Source organism: Lampetra planeri, chromosome 53 (assembly GCF_965212315.1).
Source record: "Lampetra planeri chromosome 53, kcLamPlan1.2.h2, whole genome shotgun sequence".
Taxonomy (NCBI): Eukaryota; Metazoa; Chordata; class Hyperoartia; order Petromyzontiformes; family Petromyzontidae; genus Lampetra; species Lampetra planeri.
The window spans coordinates 2,694,532-2,714,427 of NC_136159.1; the positions used below are offsets into that span (position 1 = coordinate 2,694,532).

Sequence of the window (19,896 nt, forward strand, 5' to 3'; positions counted from 1 at the left end):
GATTGCTTGTGTTGCAATCGAAACGTCGTGATAATTTGATTTTATAATTTTGATTATTTCCCTTCTACGTGACTTTACCGAAAGAACCAAGAATATGAATCCCTGCAGTCACGTAAGCTTTAAATCGAAATGAATAACATTCTCAACGTACAGGATTGACAGCCCTCTCTCTCTCTCTACGCCCTCCTGGCTCAGTCAGGAGGAGGTTGTCTTCTCGAAAATAAACCAAAAAAGTTATAAATGTTATTTGGTGGTGGGGAAAGGAGGAGGGAGGGGGGATAGGGGAGAAAAACCATAATGCGTGGATATTTTATCACATTAAACCTGATGCAATTATTTCAAATATCCATGCTGGAATAATCCCCAGTGTATCGATTAGGCGTAGGTACATGCAGCAAGCCCCATCGAGGGCCTCAACTGTAACCGACGCGACCATATTCTTGGTTCTTTCGGTAAAGTCACGTAGAAGGGAAATAATATTGTTTTATATTTTATTATTTCCCTTCTACGTGACTTTACCGAAAGAACCAAAAATCTGAATCCGTGCAGTCACGAAAGCTTTAAATCAAAATTTGACGCGACCATACTTCCCCACGCCTGTCAACCGACTGGTGCAATGTTGTGCAATGAGCCACCCCGGATTCTATAAATCATCATCGGAGCATTCCCTGAAGGGATGAGGAGGAGGAGGTGGTGGTGGTGGGAGCGGCTGATCCATCACCATCATCATCACCACCACCACCATCATCATCACCGCGACGACATTTGGCAGCAGAGCTTGTGACGACGTCTTTCTCCACGCCGAGCCACTCAATTACCCCCACGTTGACAATCGACGACGAGGCGACGAGGTAACGAGGTAAAGTTTGCTTTAACCAACGCAGTTTGTCGCTAATATAAGCGAGGATAAGGTGTTTGTTTAAGTCGGTGGAGAGGTTTCAATTGTCACTCTACGCCGCGTCCCCTCGTTGACCGCAATAATCCGTCACGCGTGCCATTCAGTAAAGTAGTTTATTTTTGAGCGGTGGTGGTTGTTGTCGCTGTTAATGTTTAAGCTCGAATTAATATTAGTTTTTATTATTTCCGCTATTATTGTTTTAAGGGGGTGCAGCCGCCCGTTTACATTTCCCAGTTCGCACGGGCGGACGCGGCCAGGCACTCGACCACCCATTGGTTGGAGGGCGCGCGAGGGGCGAAAGCGGCGCTCGCGATTGGCTCAAAATCTGTAACGTTGGCAGCGCCGACCAATCGCGCGCAAGCAAGGTCGGCGCCTCGCCTTAAGCGAACTAGGAAATGTGAAAGCCTCGACGCGAAAATCAAACGCATTTTTTAAACATTTCCACTTTTTAAATAATCGATAACCGCTATATAAAGTACTGTTCTAAGCAGTACTTTATATAAGCAGTGCGTAAATGCAACGACACAACCTGAAGACGCTCGTTTTAATTGCTTACGCATCACGTGCCGCTGTAACGGCACCACAACAACAACAAACGCGATGGTTGTTGTTGTTGACGCTACGATACATTCATCACACCACCGTCCCACTATTTTTTAAACATAAATATCTGATCGCAATGTCGAATGTCTCTCTCAGTCGCTCACCTCAAGTGTGGTCGGCGTTCGTGTTTTAAGATGCAATTCCCCGCTCGTTTGCTGCGCGGGTGGATTTTTTTTGCTGGTGGTGGTGGTGGTTGTTGTTGGTGGTTGTGGTTGGTGGTGTTAGTGGTGTTGGTTGTTGTTGGTGGTGGAGGAGTCGTCTCGACTCGCGATGCCTCTTCTTAACCCAACCAGCGACGACTGCGGAAGGCAGCAACAGCAGCAGCAGTCAGCGACGCGCTTCGATTGTTGCGACGCTCAACTTGACGATGGCGCTGCGTTGTGAGCGACCGTGAACTTGTTCCGCCGTGGGACGACGTCTCGAAGTCCACGATGTTTCTTATTCGCAGCGGTGGAGGGGGGGAGGAAGAAGAGGCACTGACGGACCCTGTGTGGCCTTTAGCGTGAAGCCCCTGACATGCGGGGCCCCCACCGACAATACACAACAAGTGGGAAAACACCCCCCCCCACTCCACATCGATCATGGCTGTCAAAGCCCCAATGGTTTCGATACTTAACGATGTCTTCTTGTCGGCTAAAGTGGCGCCTCTCCTCTGAAAATCAGTGAAGGGCGCTGCTCTAGGAACCATAACCCTGGCTCGCACACGAAGACGGCAAATAACACGCGTGGAGAAAAAAAATGCATCTCCCATCTGTTCCATCTGGCTGGGATCGAGTGTTGCCCCCTCGCACGCGGGGATTTTCTCATAGTGCTCCGGTTGCCTGCCACGTGGAAACGCTCATTGATTGTCCGATAACACCTTTATATGTAAAGGATTGCAGATCTTTGTCGGTATAACGTTGCCGTTAAGAACTTAGCCTGCTGTATCCACTGCCGTGTCCACTGAAGCCTGCATATCAAATGACGTCTCTAGCTTGCATATGGTCTCTAATCAATGTAATTCCAAATGTACACCTCTCCATCCTGTTTCGAACAGTTTCTTCACACGCTTTCCATTTTCTTAATAACCATGTTTTTATTTTCACGTCACAGCAGGTATAAATATGCATTCATCATTGTTTTTAATGCTCCAAGTACTAAGGCATGTTTGAAAGCTTTACGCAATCTATGCTTGCGCATTCTTTTCTTCGTTACAACTGCGCTTTCAAATGCACCTCTCCGGTCGTCTGGAACGCCCTTCCTTGAGATATTAATAATCCACTGGAGCTAATCACTTTTAAATCGAGGTTGAAAACGAATTTTTTGAGAACTGCTTTTTGTTTTTAGTTTGTTGTCCTTACCTGCACCTCCGATTATCACGGTTGGCTACGTACGGCGTGAAAGAAGTTGAACATGCATACTTGTGTAGTGACATAGAACGGTCACTACTGTGTCGGCCTGTACGAAGGCTGGGGGCCCCAAGGGGGTGCCTGGGGGGTCACGTGGTGGAGGGATCCGGACCTTCCCAGAGGTGGGGGAAGGGAGGCGTGGCCTGGGAAGGGAGGCGTGGCCTGGAGAGAGCCAGCCACGCCAAAGCAGATATAAGCGTGGTGTGAACGCAGAGCGAGGCTGTTGTACTGTACTCCGAAGTGAAGACATCATCGGTCGTCAAGTCCCGAGTCGTCGTCCTGGGCCAGGCAGGCCGTTGCCTGCCTGGTCCAGTCTGTGTCGCGTTCCAGAGTGTTAGTGAGTTGAGGAAGGTGGTCACCACCTCATGTACAGCGTTATGTTACTTACCGTTTAATAAATAGTGTTGCCTCCAAGCTGCGTGTGTGTGCACCTAATTCGAACCCACTACATTTGGCGTCAGAAGGTGGAAAAATAAATATTGCTAGGTGTTATCCTAGGGAAGTAAAATGGGCACACGAAAAACAAATATAAAACTCATCTGGACGTCTTCGTACGACGGGGACGGTGTGACGACTATCCTTCGGACAGCCCCGGGGATGGCAGCCCCGGTGAGAGAGAGAGATGGCGCTGCACGCGGAGCGGCGGGACTGGCATCGCACTGCTGCTTCGCCGCCATCGGGAACGGAGCGACGGAGCCGCGGGGATAGGACACCATCGTCGCTGCGGGGGCTGGCGGGGGAGGCCCGGGCATGCAGGCCACACGGTGGGCCCGCCATTTCGGCGGCTGGTCGGGGCGCGGTTCCCGCCAAAGCGCTGCTCCCGCCATTTCGGTGGCGGGTCGGGGCGCTGTTCCCGCCAAAACGCCGCTCCTGCTGCCGAAATGCCGCTCCCGCCGACATCAACGCCTGCGGAGGGGGAGTTCCACACGTTCGGGTGGCGCCCCCGTCTTCTGCTCGAGCGCGAGAGGGTGGATGGGTTCGCAAGAGCAGGCCGTATTCGCCATGCAAGATTCGTCGGGCCGTCCCAGTGCTCCACCTTGCCTCCGCTATTCACAGTTTGCCAGGCGAGTCGTGACATGACAAGCACCCGTCCCCAAGAAAAATAATAATAACTTCACCCATCTTGCGTGTGCCAGGTTGCGATCGCGGGTGTTTTTTTTACTCACTGGTTTGCGGAGCGTGTTCGCCCGGTTGTGTGCGTGATAAATTGACGCGGCTTCCATGCAGGTGTCTGCTTGTAACAAGTGTTGTTGTTAATTACGGCGTCGAGATCGGTATCTTCTGGGTGTAGTTAATGATTAATTCGTTGTTGGATGTCCCGAGCTCTGTTGATATCCTGTAGGTTGCCGTGTTAATGACTCGTGTTGTTACATCGTTTTGTTGCGAAATCGCCATTGTTATTGTGTATACTGTATGGAGTTTCGCTCGTGATTGTCACGTGTAACTGTAAGAAACTTTGATCGTCATTGTTGCCAAGGTACAGACCGTATGGAGCTTTGCTTGGAATTGTTAACAGTGTATGGACTGTTGGGTACTTGCTTGTGATTATTTACTATGTACGGATTGTCTGGAGTATTGATTGTGTGTGTTGCCATGTGGGGACTGGATGGAGCATTGCGCCAAATGATTGACTGTACGAATTTCATATACTGCATATACTGTATTAATCAATTCAGCGATTCTTGGGGTTTGTGTATAGTTTTTTTGCTCTCAAAATTCGAATGCCCTGAGTCCCATGGTTAATGTTGAAGGGTTTTTTGAAATGACAGGTTCGGTGTGTTTCAACCTCACTGGTTGGCTCCTGTCCGTTGTTGCACAGATGATGTCTTTTGTGCGGGAATGCCCCTTGTGTTCTACATCGATCGGGGGTGCGTTTCCGTTAATTGCTGTCAAATTGCGTTGCTCTCTCCACTCGGTTGGTACAGCTGCATGCTGCAATGCGAGTCTCGGAGATGATGTGTACGGATACGGGATGTGAGGTGTATTGTTGTGACCATTGAATATTCGGGATCGTCACAAATTGTGCGTACCTGTTCGGCATTGGATCAGTTCTGTGGGGGATCATAATTCAAATTGTATGTGTTGTGATGGTGTTAAATTGCGATGGTGACATGCTGCCAGGGATTTGGAATTGTGGTGCTGGCTGTCACTTATCTTGGGGCGCAGATCCTGACCAGGATGGCCCAGTGAGAGTTGCGTGTCTAACACGAACATTGTGGTCCCGTCATGCTGTGTCTGACGGCTTGACCTGACAGCCCGGAGATCGAGACACTCCGTGGTTTGTCTAGCCTAGTGGGCTGTGCGCTCACATGGCTCAGAGAGTGTGGTCCCGTCATGCTGTGTCTGACAGCTTGACCTGACAGCCCGGAGATCGAGACACTCCGTGGCTTGTCTAGCCTAGTGGGCTGTGCGCTCACATGGCTCAGAGAGTGTGGTCCCATCATGCTGTGTCTGATGGCTTGACCTGACGGCCCGGAGAGTGAGACACTCCGAGGTGCGTTGAAACAGTGGGCTGGAGATTCGTAAGGTTCAGGTGTAGTTGTCCTGTTACGTTGGGACTGTATCCCTCAGTTGTTAGGGTGCATGTTGTGCAGTGAGTGAATGATGGGTCGTCTCAGCTCGGTCGGTACAGCTATATGCTGCGATGCGAGTCTTGGAGAGAGACTGGGTCGTCTCAGCTCGGTCGGTACAGCTATATGCTGCGATGCGAGTCTTGGAGAGAGACTGGGTCTCAGCTCGGTCGGTACAGCGATATGCTGCGATGCGAGTCTTAGAGAGACTGGGTTAAAATCCCCCCGATATGGCCGACGCGTGCTATTGGTTGTGACGCCGCGTCGGAAAGGCGGTGGGGTGGTAACATGGAAATTCCCCCCCCAATATGGCCGACGCGTGCTACTGGTTGTGACGCCGCGTCGGAAAGGCAGTGGGGTGGTAACATGGAAATTCTTCCCCCCGATATGGCCGACGCGTGCTACTGGTTGTGACGCCACGTCGGAAAGGCGGGGGGGTGCTAACGGCTGACTGTCATGTCCGAAGAGCGGAGGCGAGTGTTCGTTGAGTGATGCCTCAGGAGGGTTTGGTTCTCGTCACAGGAGGCAGTATCTACCTGGCACCTTGGAGTCGCCGGTTATGCCGACCGGCTATGGACTGGGGGGGGAGTGGAGCATGCGTCAGCTACTCCTGCTCCTCCTGTTCAGACTCCTGGGGGGAGGGGCCGTGTCCGTTGGGCCGCTTCTGGTTCCCCAGGCCCGGCCACATGGACTCGTTGAAGACTGGCTGCTCTACATGCCTCTCAGACTCCTTGCTCATTGCCTACGCCGTCGTTCCAATGGCCACACTCACTTGTCAGTGCATGCGTGATTCTCACGGGGGGGGGGGGGCTGTGCTGGAGCGTAAGTGGGTTAGCCAGTTTTCATGTATATTTGTTGTTAAATTTCGATTTAAAGCTTTCGTGACTGCAGGGATTCATCTTCTTGGTTCTTTCGGTAAAGTCACGTAGAAGGGAAGTAATAAAATAATAAAAATAAAACATAATAAAACAATTCTCACGACGTTTCGGCCACAACGCAAGCAGCCATCCTCAGGCGAAGAATGAAACACCCCAAGCTTGGAGCGTATATTTAAGCTGGGTTAGAGGGGGGGGAGGTGGGAAGAAGAGCGCCTAAACAAAATAATTTGCATATCAAGAGGAATTCAGCATATGGAAAATGCGTAGGAGGTGGGCGGGGGGGGGTTCCAAATCAATACTATGCCCGTGCATTATGCAGGATTAGCAGCATCAAAGGGGGGGGGGGAAGGGGGGGAGCATTAACAAAGGAAAGGAATGTTAATAGTATGTAGCTGTAGTTACTAAACAACCACGTAAAAAACTACAGTATAAACTGCATGACAAACTAAAGTATAAACTACATAGCATCATCAGTAAACTTACTATACTCTACAATAAGCTGAGTTACTAACAGTAAGTAATACATGAAAAATTCTACGTTGTAAAAAATTATATAATATGCTTCCATCTAAACTTTATTCTCTTACATCACATGCGTCTATACCGTACTATATACTTCCATAGGCAAAACCAACATTAAATTACATACTGTATTGCTATAAACCACCCTATACCTTATACATTTTTAATATAACACTATGTATTATTCTACCCACCCTAATGTGTATCAAAATGGTTTATTACGTCCTTCCAGTGATTGCTAAGCCAGAATCCATCTTCTCGGTTAAAATTGTCTCTGTGTTTGTAAATGTGGATCGCCTCATGTACGAATCTCTCATGATAGCCAGATGGCTTGCAGAGAACCTCTGTCTTGGAGAAGTCAATGTCATGTGAGCCCACTGAGTTGTAACAGTGATCTGCCACGGCTGAGGTGTTTGTCCTACAGTGTTTCAGGTCAGCTTTATGTTCACGGATGCGGTCCGAGACATGTCGTTTGGTTTCCCCAATGTAACTGCTACCACAGAGGCAACTTAGTTTGTAGACACCAGGGTACTGTATGTCTGGAACCACATCTTTTACAGACGGTACCAGATCACGGATTGTATGTACTGTGTTGAATCGGACCTGGATCTTGTGTTTAATCAGGATTTTGGAGATCTTTTTTGTGACCCCAGCAATGTAGGGTAAGGTGATGGTCTTGAAAGGCTCCTCAACAGGATCCTTCTTGGTGGTTGGAGTGATGGCTTTGCGGATTGTGTAGTCGGAGTAACCATTAGCCTTAAGAGCTTGGCGTACGTGTTTGAGTTCACTGGAAATGTGTTCATGGTCGGAGATGCATTGGGCTCTATGATATAGAGTCTTGATGAGGGAATTCTTCTGGGATGGATGGTGGTGGGAATCCGGTTTTAGATAAGCATCCGTGTGGGTGGCTTTCCTGTAGACAGAGTGGCTCATTGAACCATCAGGTCTCCTTTTGATTAGGACATCCAAAAAGGGTAGCTTGCCATCATTTTCGACTTCCATGGTGAATCTGATGGCTGGGTGTATGGAATTGATATGGTCGAGAAATTGGTCTAGAGCAGGCCGGCCATGTGGCCAGATGACAAAAGTGTCGTCTACGTACCTCTTCCATAAGGTCGGGCGTAGAGTGGCAGTCTGGATGGCGTCCGTCTCAAATTTCTCCATGAAGATGTTGGCTACAACCGGAGATAAGGGGGAGCCCATTGGGGTGCCCTCAATTTGCTTGTAGAAGGTTCCATTCCAGGTGAAGTATGTATTGGTTAAGCAGTGTCTCACCAGGGGGGGTACCCCAGCATTCAGTCCTTGATGAACCAAGTCTTCAATGATTGCGATGGTGTCAGGCACAGGCACCTTGGTGAACAAGGAAACCACATCAAAACTGACAAGCAGGTCGTCTGGGGACAGGGCAATCCCCTTGATTGTTGATACCAGGTCAGTAGAGTTTAGTACTGCAGAGGTGGTTTTTCCAGTGAAAGGCCGTAGGATTTCGGACAAAAAACGAGCCAGTTTGTAAGTCGGGGAGTTGATAGTAGAGACAATGGGACGAAGAGGTGTATCTTCTTTATGTATCTTTGGCAAGCCGTACAATCTTGGTGGCCTGGCTGCAGAAGGTTTCAACGAGAACTGTTTGGTCTGATCAATTAATGCGGTTGAAGCAGAAATGATGTTGTTGGTTTTGGAGACGAGGCTGTTGGTGGGGTCTTTTTTTTAAATTCAAGAACTACTCACCGATGGCAGCTATACAAAAATAAAAAGAGACCCCACCAACAGCCTCGTCTCCAAAACCAACAACATCATTTCTGCTTCAACCGCATTAATTGATCAGACCAAACAGTTCTCGTTGAAACCTTCTGCAGCCAGGCCACCAAGATTGTACGGCTTGCCAAAGATACATAAAGAAGATACACCTCTTCGTCCCATTGTCTCTACTATCAACTCCCCGACTTACAAACTGGCTCGTTTTTTGTCCGAAATCCTACGGCCTTTCACTGGAAAAACCACCTCTGCAGTACTAAACTCTACTGACCTGGTATCAACAATCAAGGGGATTGCCCTGTCCCCAGACGACCTGCTTGTCAGTTTTGATGTGGTTTCCTTGTTCACCAAGGTGCCTGTGCCTGACACCATCGCAATCATTGAAGACTTGGTTCATCAAGGACTGAATGCTGGGGTACCCCCCCTGGTGAGACACTGCTTAACCAATACATACTTCACCTGGAATGGAACCTTCTACAAGCAAATTGAGGGCACCCCAATGGGCTCCCCCTTATCTCCGGTTGTAGCCAACATCTTCATGGAGAAATTTGAGACGGACGCCATCCAGACTGCCACTCTACGCCCGACCTTATGGAAGAGGTACGTAGACGACACTTTTGTCATCTGGCCACATGGCCGGCCTGCTCTAGACCAATTTCTCGACCATATCAATTCCATACACCCAGCCATCAGATTCACCATGGAAGTCGAAAATGATGGCAAGCTACCCTTTTTGGATGTCCTAATCAAAAGGAGACCTGATGGTTCAATGAGCCACTCTGTCTACAGGAAAGCCACCCACACGGATGCTTATCTAAAACCGGATTCCCACCACCATCCATCCCAGAAGAATTCCCTCATCAAGACTCTATATCATAGAGCCCAATGCATCTCCGACCATGAACACATTTCCAGTGAACTCAAACACGTACGCCAAGCTCTTAAGGCTAATGGTTACTCCGACTACACAATCCGCAAAGCCATCACTCCAACCACCAAGAAGGATCCTGTTGAGGAGCCTTTCAAGACCATCACCTTACCCTACATTGCTGGGGTCACAAAAAAGATCTCCAAAATCCTGATTAAACACAAGATCCAGGTCCGATTCAACACAGTACATAAAATCCGTGATCTGGTACCGTCTGTAAAAGATGTGGTTCCAGACATACAGTACCCTGGTGTCTACAAACTAAGTTGCCTCTGTGGTAGCAGTTACATTGGGGAAACCAAACGACATGTCTCGGACCGCATCCGTGAACATAAAGCTGACCTGAAACACTGTAGGACAAACACCTCAGCCGTGGCAGATCACTGTTACAACTCAGTGGGCTCACATGACATTGACTTCTCCAAGACAGAGGTTCTCTGCAAGCCATCTGGCTATCATGAGAGATTCGTACATGAGGCGATCCACATTTACAAACACAGAGACAATTTTAACCGAGAAGATGGATTCTGGCTTAGCAATCACTGGAAGGACGTAATAAACCATTTTGATACACATTAGGGTGGGTAGAATAATACATAGTGTTATATTAAAAATGTATAAGGTATAGGGTGGTTTATAGCAATACAGTATGTAATTTAATGTTGGTTTTGCCTATGGAAGTATATAGTACGGTATAGACGCGTGTGATGTAAGAGAATAAAGTTTAGATGGAAGCATATTATATAATTTTTTACAACGTAGAATTTTTCATGTATTACTTACTGTTAGTAACTCAGCTTATTGTAGAGTATAGTAAGTTTACTGATGATGCTATGTAGTTTATACTTTAGTTTGTCATGCAGTTTATACTGTAGTTTTTTACGTGGTTGTTTAGTAACTACAGCTACATACTATTAACATTCCTTTCCTTTGTTAATGCTCCCCCCCTTCCCCCCCCCCCCTTTGATGCTGCTAATCCTGCATAATGCACGGGCATAGTATTGATTTGGAACCCCCCCCGCCCACCTCCTACGCATTTTCCATATGCTGAATTCCTCTTGATATGCAAATTATTTTGTTTAGGCGCTCTTCTTCCCACCTCCCCCCCCTCTAACCCAGCTTAAATATACGCTCCAAGCTTGGGGTGTTTCATTCTTCGCCTGAGGATGGCTGCTTGCGTTGTGGCCGAAACGTCGTGAGAATTGTTTTATTATGTTTTATTTGTTGTTAATTCCCCGTTTTCTATGCGGTTCCCTTTTACCCTCGTCGATTCTGTATATATTACGTGATTGTATTTCTTATCGGTCGCCGGTCATTTATTGATGTTGCTGGTTCGGAGGCACACCTTTTCGATGTTTCACAGTTGTGTTACAGCCGGGGACGGCTGTGTGTTTATACAGGGGGGGGGTGATGTAGTGACATAGAACGGTCACTACTGTGTCGGCCTGTACGAAGGCTGGGGGCCCCAAGGGGGTGCCTGGGGGGTCACGTGGTGGAGGGATCCGGACCTTCCCAGAGGTGGGGGAAGTGAGGCGTGTCCTGGGAAGGGAGGCGTGGCCTGAAGAGAGCCAGCCACGCCGGGGCGGAGCCAGCCACGCCAAAGCAGATATAAGCGTGGTGTGAACGCAGAGCGAGGCTGTTGTACTGTACTCCGAAGTGAAGACATCATGGGTCGTCGTCCTGGGCCAGGCAGGCCTTTGCCTGCCTGGTCCAGTCTGTGTCGCGTTCCAGAGTGTTAGTGAGTTGAGGAAGGTGGTCACCACCTCATGTACAGCGTTATGTTACTTACCGTTTAATAAATAGTGTTGCCTCCAAGCTGCGTGTGTGTGCACCTAATTCGAACCCACTACACTTGCATTATCCATTTTCCTGCGCTGAAATATCCCAGGACTGCGTGTTTTTAATTTCACACCTGAGGTCTTGCTTGCTTGCAAGATACTTTTGCCTGGTTGTAAAGTTCAGGTGTGTGCGTCCGTATGGACAGTCCGTCAATATGGATGTGCGTCTCCCTGGGTGTTGCAGAGCCGAGCGGGATGTTGAAAGCTGAGAACTCGCGTGGGTGGCTACGAGCAGCAGGGTCGGTGGGCAAGGAGGTGTACCAGCGCAGCGGGCACAGCGACGTGCTGATGGCCGGCCTCAATGAGCTGCGACGATCCAGCGCCCTTTTCGACGTCGTCTTGAGGACGGCAAACGACGGAGGTGCAAACGAATTGCTTCTTCCCCAGAATGAGGTCGAATTGACCTCAAGTTCAAGAGGATTTTGTTTAACCAGCTTAAAACTCAAGAGACCGGGAGAGAGTCTCATTTGCAAGAGTGAGCTGGGTTATGCTGATGATAAGCATGTATCATGAGCATGATATCAATATTAATAAATGAATCTATACATTGTTGCAGCCATATTACGTACTGTGGAATTGACCTTATTCTCAAGTTCAAGAGGATTTTGTTTAACCAGCTTAGAACTCAAGAGACCGGGAGAGAGTCTCATTTGCAAGAGTGAGCTGGGTTATGCTGATGATAAGCATGTATCATGAGCATAATATCAATTAATAAATGAATCTATACATTGTTGCAGCCATATTACGTACTGTGGAATTGACCTTATTCTCAAGTTCAAGAGGATTTTGTTTAACCAGCTTAGAACTCAAGAGACCGGGAGAGAGTCTCATTCGCAAGAGTGAGCTGGGTTATGCTGATGATAAGCATGTATCATGAGCATGATATCAATATTAATAAATGAATCGATACATTGTTGCAGCCACATTACGTACCGAATGTTTAAGGGCAATTTAAGATCTTCTTGGGGCGTTTCAGATCGTTTACATTGCATGTAAATTTAAAATGTCTTTGTTCAGTCAAGCGATGCCATGTCACATCGCTTTGGCAGAAAAGCAGGAAAGTGACAGCATGAAAGTGGATACACTTCTGGTGATGTCATGTTTTTGGATTGTCAAAAATTTCGTATCCTAGGCTGAATTCTGAGATCAATCCAAACATTTGGAACACATTCCTAGTACTCACCAGTTGATCAATCCCCCCACACGCCAACATCCACCACAAGGGGAGTTTCACTGCAGTGGCCAAAGACGTCCTGGTGATCGCGTATTCTAGCTCTGCATGAGATATTCCACGAGGCATTGTTGTCCTTTGCCCCCACGCCTCCGATTTCGCACGGTTGGCTACGTACGGCGCGAAAAAAGTTCAACGCACGTACACGCATTGCACATTGCGACTGTTCCCCTCGGTGGCGTCCCAGGTGGAGTCCACGAGCTGAGCTGCCATCGTCTCGTCCTGGCCGCTTGCAGTCCCTACTTTGCCGCGATGTTTTCGGGAGGACTGCGCGAGAGCCGACAAGCGCACGTGGACCTTGGAGACAGCGTGGATCCACAGGTGCCCCTCACTCTGCACCTCCCACCCCTCTCTACCCCCACTCCTTATCAAACGAATTGCTTCTTCCCCCAGCTGGTTGAGCGTTCCAGAAGGTAGAATGAAGTTGGCTGTGAAATATTGACTTGAAACATACCTGGCAGAGGGGAATCTCTCGACTAGACCACTATTTAATACGGTAATATGGACAGTTCCGTTGCGTTATTCCTTAACAACGGGAAAGATGAGATTACAGAGTGACGCTGAGCATGTGAAGCAAGTCCACCACGAGGGTTACCCTCCCCACCCCCCCCAAAAAAAAAACGCGGCACTTTGTCGCTAGTTAATTTTTTTCCCCTTGGTGACTTCGATCGTGCCTCCCGGCTCTCCGTTCCGCGTGCGGGGCGCAGGTGCTGGAGCAACTGGTGGGCTTCGCGTACACTGGGCGCGTTGAGCTGGCGGAGGAGAGCGCCGCTCAGCTGCTGGGCGCCGCCGACATGCTGCAGTTCGGCGACGTGCGCGAGGCCTGCGCCGCCTTCCTGTGCCGCTGCATCTCGCCCGACTCCTGCCTCGCCCTGCTGGCGCTCGCCGACTCTCACGCCTGCGCCCGGCTGCGCACTCTGGCGCTGCAAGCCTGCCTGGAAAGGCAAGGGGAGAGGGCGCGACGGATTCTCCTCCTAGCCTCTGGCTGCGTTTGATTAGCCGCGATTATAACGGGAGGCAGCTGTGGCACAGGCGTGACACTTGCGCCGCACATCGCTCCAGCGGTAGTTGCAGCGTCGGCTTTCAAAATGTTTCGTAGCTGACCTTGTGCTGTCCCCGGTTTATCGGGGCAGGCTGGAAGCTGAAGGATTCACAACCCAGATCAGGAATCGAGTGATGTGTTATAAACTTGAGGGCTATTTCTTTTGCAGTCATGCTGCTGTAATAGTTGAACACGGTAGGCCCAAAGTGGCGTTTCATGGAAAACGCCCGCATCCCATCACCCTGGCCATCCGGCCCCCTTTGTTGGTAACGAAGACACGCCGGGTTAACGACACATTTAACACGATCTAATCAAAATTACCTTTATTGTGAATAACGTTGGTCGCGAATGCCTACGTGTCAAACCGACTGCTAAATCGCTTGGCTTCCTCCTGCCGCACGCGCGCTGGGCGCGTAGTTTTGAGCAAGTGTGCCAGGACCACCAATTCCCGCTCCTGTCAGCGGACGTCATCGCCGAGCTCCTGTCGAGCGACGAGCTGGAGGCCACGGAGGAGACGCACGTCATGCAGGCCCTCGCTCGCTGGGCCCAACACGACGGAGATGCACGCAGGTACGGACGTACAAAGACACAGATCCCCCCCCACCTCGTGTAGCCTAAACAGACTGTTGGAGCAAGTGCTGTTAGCGAGCACCTATGAAGGCCGGCACGGCACACCAGGGGTTGGTTGGATGGGTGGCCGGCACCACGCCCGGCCGCCTTTGTCTCCCCAGTCGCGATGTTTACACACCGCACCAGGTACTCATTTGAGGCTGAATCTATGTAGGGGAGGCCCAGGACCGGTTCAGATAATCGTCACTGGTGTTGGTGGTCGTGAGCGGGAATCGAACCCGGGTCGTTAGGTTTATAGCGCAGCGCGCTAACCGCTACACTACCGCTCCCACTACTGCCCCCCCCACATAAATACGTACACACACATGTACACACACATGTACACATTCAGTCTATAGACTGTAGAGCACGTTTTGTTTGTGAACACCTACTAATAAAGATCCCCCGCAAAGCCTACATAGACTATCTGGGCAAGGCTGAGCAAGCTTAATGTGTTACCCCATTGGGGTTTGATGTGCTCACGCAGGCATGGGCAGGGTCCTGGTTAAGTGTGATGACTGGCGCACTGTCCCCGCCCTGTGCAGACCTCACCTCCCTCGTCTGCTCCGCTGCGTACGCCTGGGGCTACTGTCCAAAGAGTTCCTCTCCGCGACTCTCAACGGGGGCGATGGGGGCGTCTTCTCAGGAGAGCCGCCCTGCCGCGTTGCCCTTGAAGAGGCCCTCACGTGGAGGAGGTCCTCGATGCAGAGCTCCGAGTTGGGGACCATGGCTCATCCACGGAGAAACTCTTTGACAATGTTTTTGATAGCGGGAAAAACCTTCGCTTCCGATATGGTGCGTTGTCTGCATCACCGTTTACATGCTTTGCTTTTTTTAAGTTCATAATTTTATTATTTTCACCGTACTATCGGCATCCATGTCCGAGATAAATTGTCATTTCCAAACTCTTGCAGAGCAAGATATCACAGAACCCTTCAAGGGGCTTTTTTTTGCCTCACACTCGTGGTCACACTTTCTCACACACACACATTCTAGAGACATGTCCCATGCCTTGACAGTCAAACCCATATTTAAGAAATCGTCAGTGACCAGGCTGAAATAATCAATACACTCTACTTGATAACCATGCGTGGCTAAAATCCAGATTTGAAACCAGACTCGAACCCAGGATCTCAGCGTGTGCTTGTGAAGTTGACCTCAAGCATATTCCCCACTGCCTTAAATAATATAATTTTAGCCACCCCTACAAAACAAAAACATGGAACATTTTAGCGCGGGACGCTAACCGCTACACTCCCGCTCCCCACTCCATATTAATTCAACCACTGATTTCAATGAACTGCAATGCAGTTATGGGACAAAGCAGGCAACGCAAACAACAAAAGACATTCCCTCTGTTGTGCCTCACACCGCAGCTCTTCTCCGTCAACCGTCACACGGGCTCGCTGACACCGCGCCGCTCGCTGCCCCGGCAACTCAAGCAGTCATCGGCATGCGCCATGGGCCGGCGCATCCTGGTGACGGGCGGCAGGGCCCAAGCGGTGCCCACGGAGGGAGGCCGGGCCCCCGCCGGCGTGTGCCAGGCCGAACGAGCCACGTGGGTCTACGATGCGGCGGAGGACGAGTGGAGCCCGGGGCCAACCCTCGGCCTCACCAGGTTGGCGGCGCTTGGCGGCGGGATTTACGGCGGAGCGACGTCGGGCGGATCACTCGTAGAGTCGCGTCGAGTCTCTAATCATACAAAAGGTTCACTCTCTCGAAGCTCGCGGGATGTGCGCCAAGTCGCGCCAAGTCGCACCAAGTCGCACATCTCAGAATCGGTTTGGTTTATTTTGTTGTCGCGATGTTTGCAACGGGGTTCTATGAACCCTGCAGCCGCTATGGCTGCTACATTCTCCACAATGTAAACAAATGATTGATTCTTGATTCAAATAGTGAGCTTGAATCGCAACAATGGATCGAATTGCCAGGGGAAGGAGTGGGGGGTGGGACATGAAGTGAATCGTTATACCCATAGTTGCATGTTGCACACGGAGTATGATTAGAAAAATAGATAAAACACTACCTTCAGTGCCATGGGCACAGACGACCACAGTTGTGTTGTTTGGAAGCGTCACTGAGGGTCCCCGACTCCTTGTGTCCCTGCGAGGTACGCGCACGCGTCCACGGAGCTGGACGGCTGCGTGTACGTGGCCGGAGGCTACACAGTGGTCACCGCAGTGTTCCCCATGTCCATGTCGGAGCCCCTCAAAGAGGTAACGGCTCGGTGCGTCACCCCCCCCCACCGCCCCCAACAATTGTGATTCTGTGCGTCACTCCATATGGGAAAAGAAGCGTGGGTGCAGCCTTAAACGCTTGAAATGACTTACTTTTGAATGCTTTATAAGCAGAACATTCCAGCCCAAGCTCTGCTTTACAGTTTCAGCCTGGGAGTGTTTATTAAATGTTTTAAGCCCTGACATGTGTTCATCAACCACTGCGCCACCGCTCATGTTCATCCGAGAATAGGATGAACAAGAGCCTTGACAGTCGGTGAGGTTTTCTTGGACACGTGACATTTTAAATTGTACTCACCACATAGAACTGTAGCAACACGACCGCACTCAATGATAGCTGGCGCCAAACTCTGCCACACGCATGGGCTTGTGGGAGCCTCGGTACCGATGAAGTAATTTTATTTTAGTTTTTCTTCCGATTCTACTCCGTCATCAGAATATGAAATGTTTAACATGACGTAAAAAATAAATCCGAGCAATCGCTCGCTGCGGCTGAAAAAACACCAACACCCTCTTATGTGATTCCTCATTCCATCTCTGCCTGTGCAGGTGGAGTGCCTACACCCCGGTGCGTCCGAGTGGATGCCCGTGGCCCCCATGCTCCACGGACTCAGCTACCTCGCCATGGCCGGCAGCAAAGGCAAACTCTACGTGTTTGGCGAGACGGAGTTCGTACCGCCGGTAAGACGCCGACACGGGCACCAATGCCGGCGCGCCAAGCCGGTGCCGTTCAGATTCTGCGCACGAATCGGGGATTGCGGTTGCGACACTTGTGATGAAAATTGGGTTCTCGAGCGTAGATGTTCCCGGCGCCATGTGCTTCACGCTCACCGTTAGCCCCTTGTGTACCGCGCGTCAAACTCTGCGTTGTTCGTGAACAAGGGACGTAACGATTCACGACACTTTTCAATCCCCCCACCGCTTTACCCCTCGATTCGATGAAATGTCACGGTTCAGAATTGATCTATTCGGGTCAATATTCCACTCCCTTTGTCTCGTTTGTATTGTTTTAATTGCTCATTCAGCCTAAAAGAAACAATAGCATTTTATTGGCCTAAATAGATGTGACGCATGTATCGTGAACCTTAGGAATTCTTATTTATTTATTTATGAATTACCACAATTATTTTGTTAACTTTTTTCCATCACGGTTGTACAGTTTTGTTCTTCTGTTTAGCCTAAATGTAATGAGCATATCATTTGCATAAAATATTTAATTCTCTCACACATGAGCATTTATTTTTCTCCAATTTTATTCCGTATCATCACGCATATCACCACGCATCCCATCATGCGTATCACACGCATGTCACCACGCGTAACACGCACATCGCCATGCTTATCACAGGCATATCACCACTCGCACCACGCACATCGCCACGCACATCACACACGTGTCACCGTGTGTAGCATGCACTTGGCCACACATATCGCGGGCGTACCACCGCGCGTATCACCACGCACATCACCGCGCGCGCGTGCGTCTCCGGCAGGCCGTGCAGCGCTACTGCCCGGCGTCGCGCTCGTGGTCGGTGATCGGGCCGTGCCCGCTGCGCTGCCGCTTCTCCGCCGCGGCGGCCCTGGGGCCGGACGTCTACGTGGTGGGCGGCGAGGGCAGCCGCGAGGTGCGGCGCTTCGACTGCACGGCCCACCGCTGGTGGCGCGCCGCCCCCATGGCGAGCGCTCGCACCAGCCCCGCGGCCGTGGCCGCCGCGGGGCGCGTGTACGTGGCGGGAGGATACAACGGCACCAGCCGCAGCGCCGACATGGAGTGCTACTGCCCGCGGGGCGACGCGTGGGCGCCCGCGGTCGGCACGCCGGGCCTCTGCGTCATGGCCCTGGTGTGCGTGCCGGCCGGCGGCACTTGACTGGACGAGGAGGATGAGGAGGAGGCGCGGTGAGAACCTAGGTCAGCGAAGTCGGTCGCGGTCGATTCGCCAACCGGAATGAAGGCCTAGCCCCAAGCCGCCAGGAGCCCGCTCACGACCCCGCGATGGACCAAGCCAGCCGCACGCTGTGCTCACGAGCCAATTTCATCGCTCCGTCTCGTCGGTGGACGTCGTCGAAATAAAATAACTTCCGCGTCTCATTCAAGAACAGATTCTCTATTTTTGACATTGCGGTGAATTTCGCACCTTCAGCGGCTGCGCGAGTCCCATGATGTGAATGGGTAAAACGTACGCGGATAAAAAACTAAATCATTGATTCGCACACACAGGATACGATGCGTGTGTCGTGTGCGTGGGAATTTTTTTAATCGCCGAATCGGTGCATTGTTACATGCCCCGTGTGTGCAAGAGGTTTAACAATGCATCCAATCATCAATTCTTGCACTCACGATGCACGCACCCAATCACTCGGGCGGCAGGTTGGCACAATGCCTCGCAGTAACAAGAAAATGGGTTCCATTCCCGAATGAAATGCCTTTTGTCGTGGAGTTTATATTTACTCCCCCTGGCCTGCATGGGTTTCCAGTGCCTGCCCATAGCTTTAAAGAAAACTCAATTGAACATCTCAATGCTCAAAATGTACCTGCAAATTACTTTATTGGGATTACGCTCATCAACATCACCCCCTACTGCGAAAACTTGGCAGGCTCCTTCAAGAAAACGAGTCTTGAGACTCGCTGAAGCTTCCTGGGTAAACGACCATAATTATAACAATATGCCTATAAATGTTTCGTGATTTATGAAAATGACATCCTGACGTAACATTTAAGCTGACTGAGCAAACAGAACTATATCATTTGAAAAACAATATTAAGACGTATTCTTGGGTCTTTCAGTAAAGTCACGTAGGCAGATTCAAAGAAAATAACAAAAAACTACGACGTTTCGATCGCAACACAAGTGGTCATCTTCACCCCCCCCCCCCTTTTCCTGAAGACTATCACTTGTGTTGCGATCGAAACGTCGTAGCTTTTTGTTATTTTCTTTGAACCTATCTATGCGACTTTACCGAAAGACCCAAGAAAATGAATTCCTGCAGTCACGAAAGGTTTAAGTCAATATGAAGACGGTTTCATTGAGACAAGAATTACTTTCTTGAACCAAATTATGACTCTGTGAAAATCCTTTTGTTTGGAATTAGCACCCAAATAGAACTAAAACATGCCAAAAAGTGTTCTCATGGATTTGTAATAAATCAAAATGTGCACGGTTGGTATAAATGTTCCCGGTTCTTCTTACATTGGTGTTATCGATTTAGCTGGTGTGATTGAACAGATTCCAGTCATTTAAAATAACTATGAATAATGTATAAATTATATTTGTTCATTGGTAACTATGAGAAACCGTCACTTAATTGCAAGATATGTTAATTGGCGCACGCTGATTTCACAAACGAAATTGCAATTATCATACATTTACGAGGCATTTAGCAAGTTAGCCTGACACTC

General features: G+C 49.8%; 2 protein-coding genes across 4 annotated transcripts in view; one reads left to right on the forward strand and one right to left on the reverse strand.

Annotated features, from left to right (window-relative positions):
• The window catches only part of LOC144734835 (xanthine dehydrogenase-like), an 89,522-nt gene extending 87,418 nt beyond the window's left edge, over positions 1–2,104 (reverse strand). The window contains exon 1 of one of the 2 annotated variants that reach the window (XM_078617240.1): positions 1,606–2,104. The gene's annotated coding sequence lies outside the window, so the exon portion shown is untranslated. The remainder of the gene's footprint in view (positions 1–1,605) is intronic. The other variant, XM_078617238.1, reaches the window with a different exon arrangement.
• Positions 539–19,668, forward strand: LOC144734836 (kelch-like protein 25). 2 transcript variants are annotated; one of them, XM_078617243.1, is made up of 10 exons: positions 539–851; positions 11,565–11,741; positions 12,799–12,932; positions 13,319–13,554; positions 14,071–14,223; positions 14,808–15,057; positions 15,639–15,880; positions 16,373–16,478; positions 17,049–17,180; positions 17,993–19,668. In XM_078617243.1, the coding sequence occupies exons 2-10, from the start codon at positions 11,576–11,578 to the stop codon at positions 18,365–18,367; spliced, it is 1,794 nt and encodes a 597-aa protein (XP_078473369.1). In that variant the 5' UTR covers positions 539–851; positions 11,565–11,575; the 3' UTR covers positions 18,368–19,668. The 2 variants fall into 2 exon arrangements, with proteins under 2 accessions (XP_078473369.1, XP_078473368.1); XM_078617242.1 differs by having other exon boundaries at positions 541–859.
• Positions 19,669–19,896: the final 228 nt, after the last annotated feature.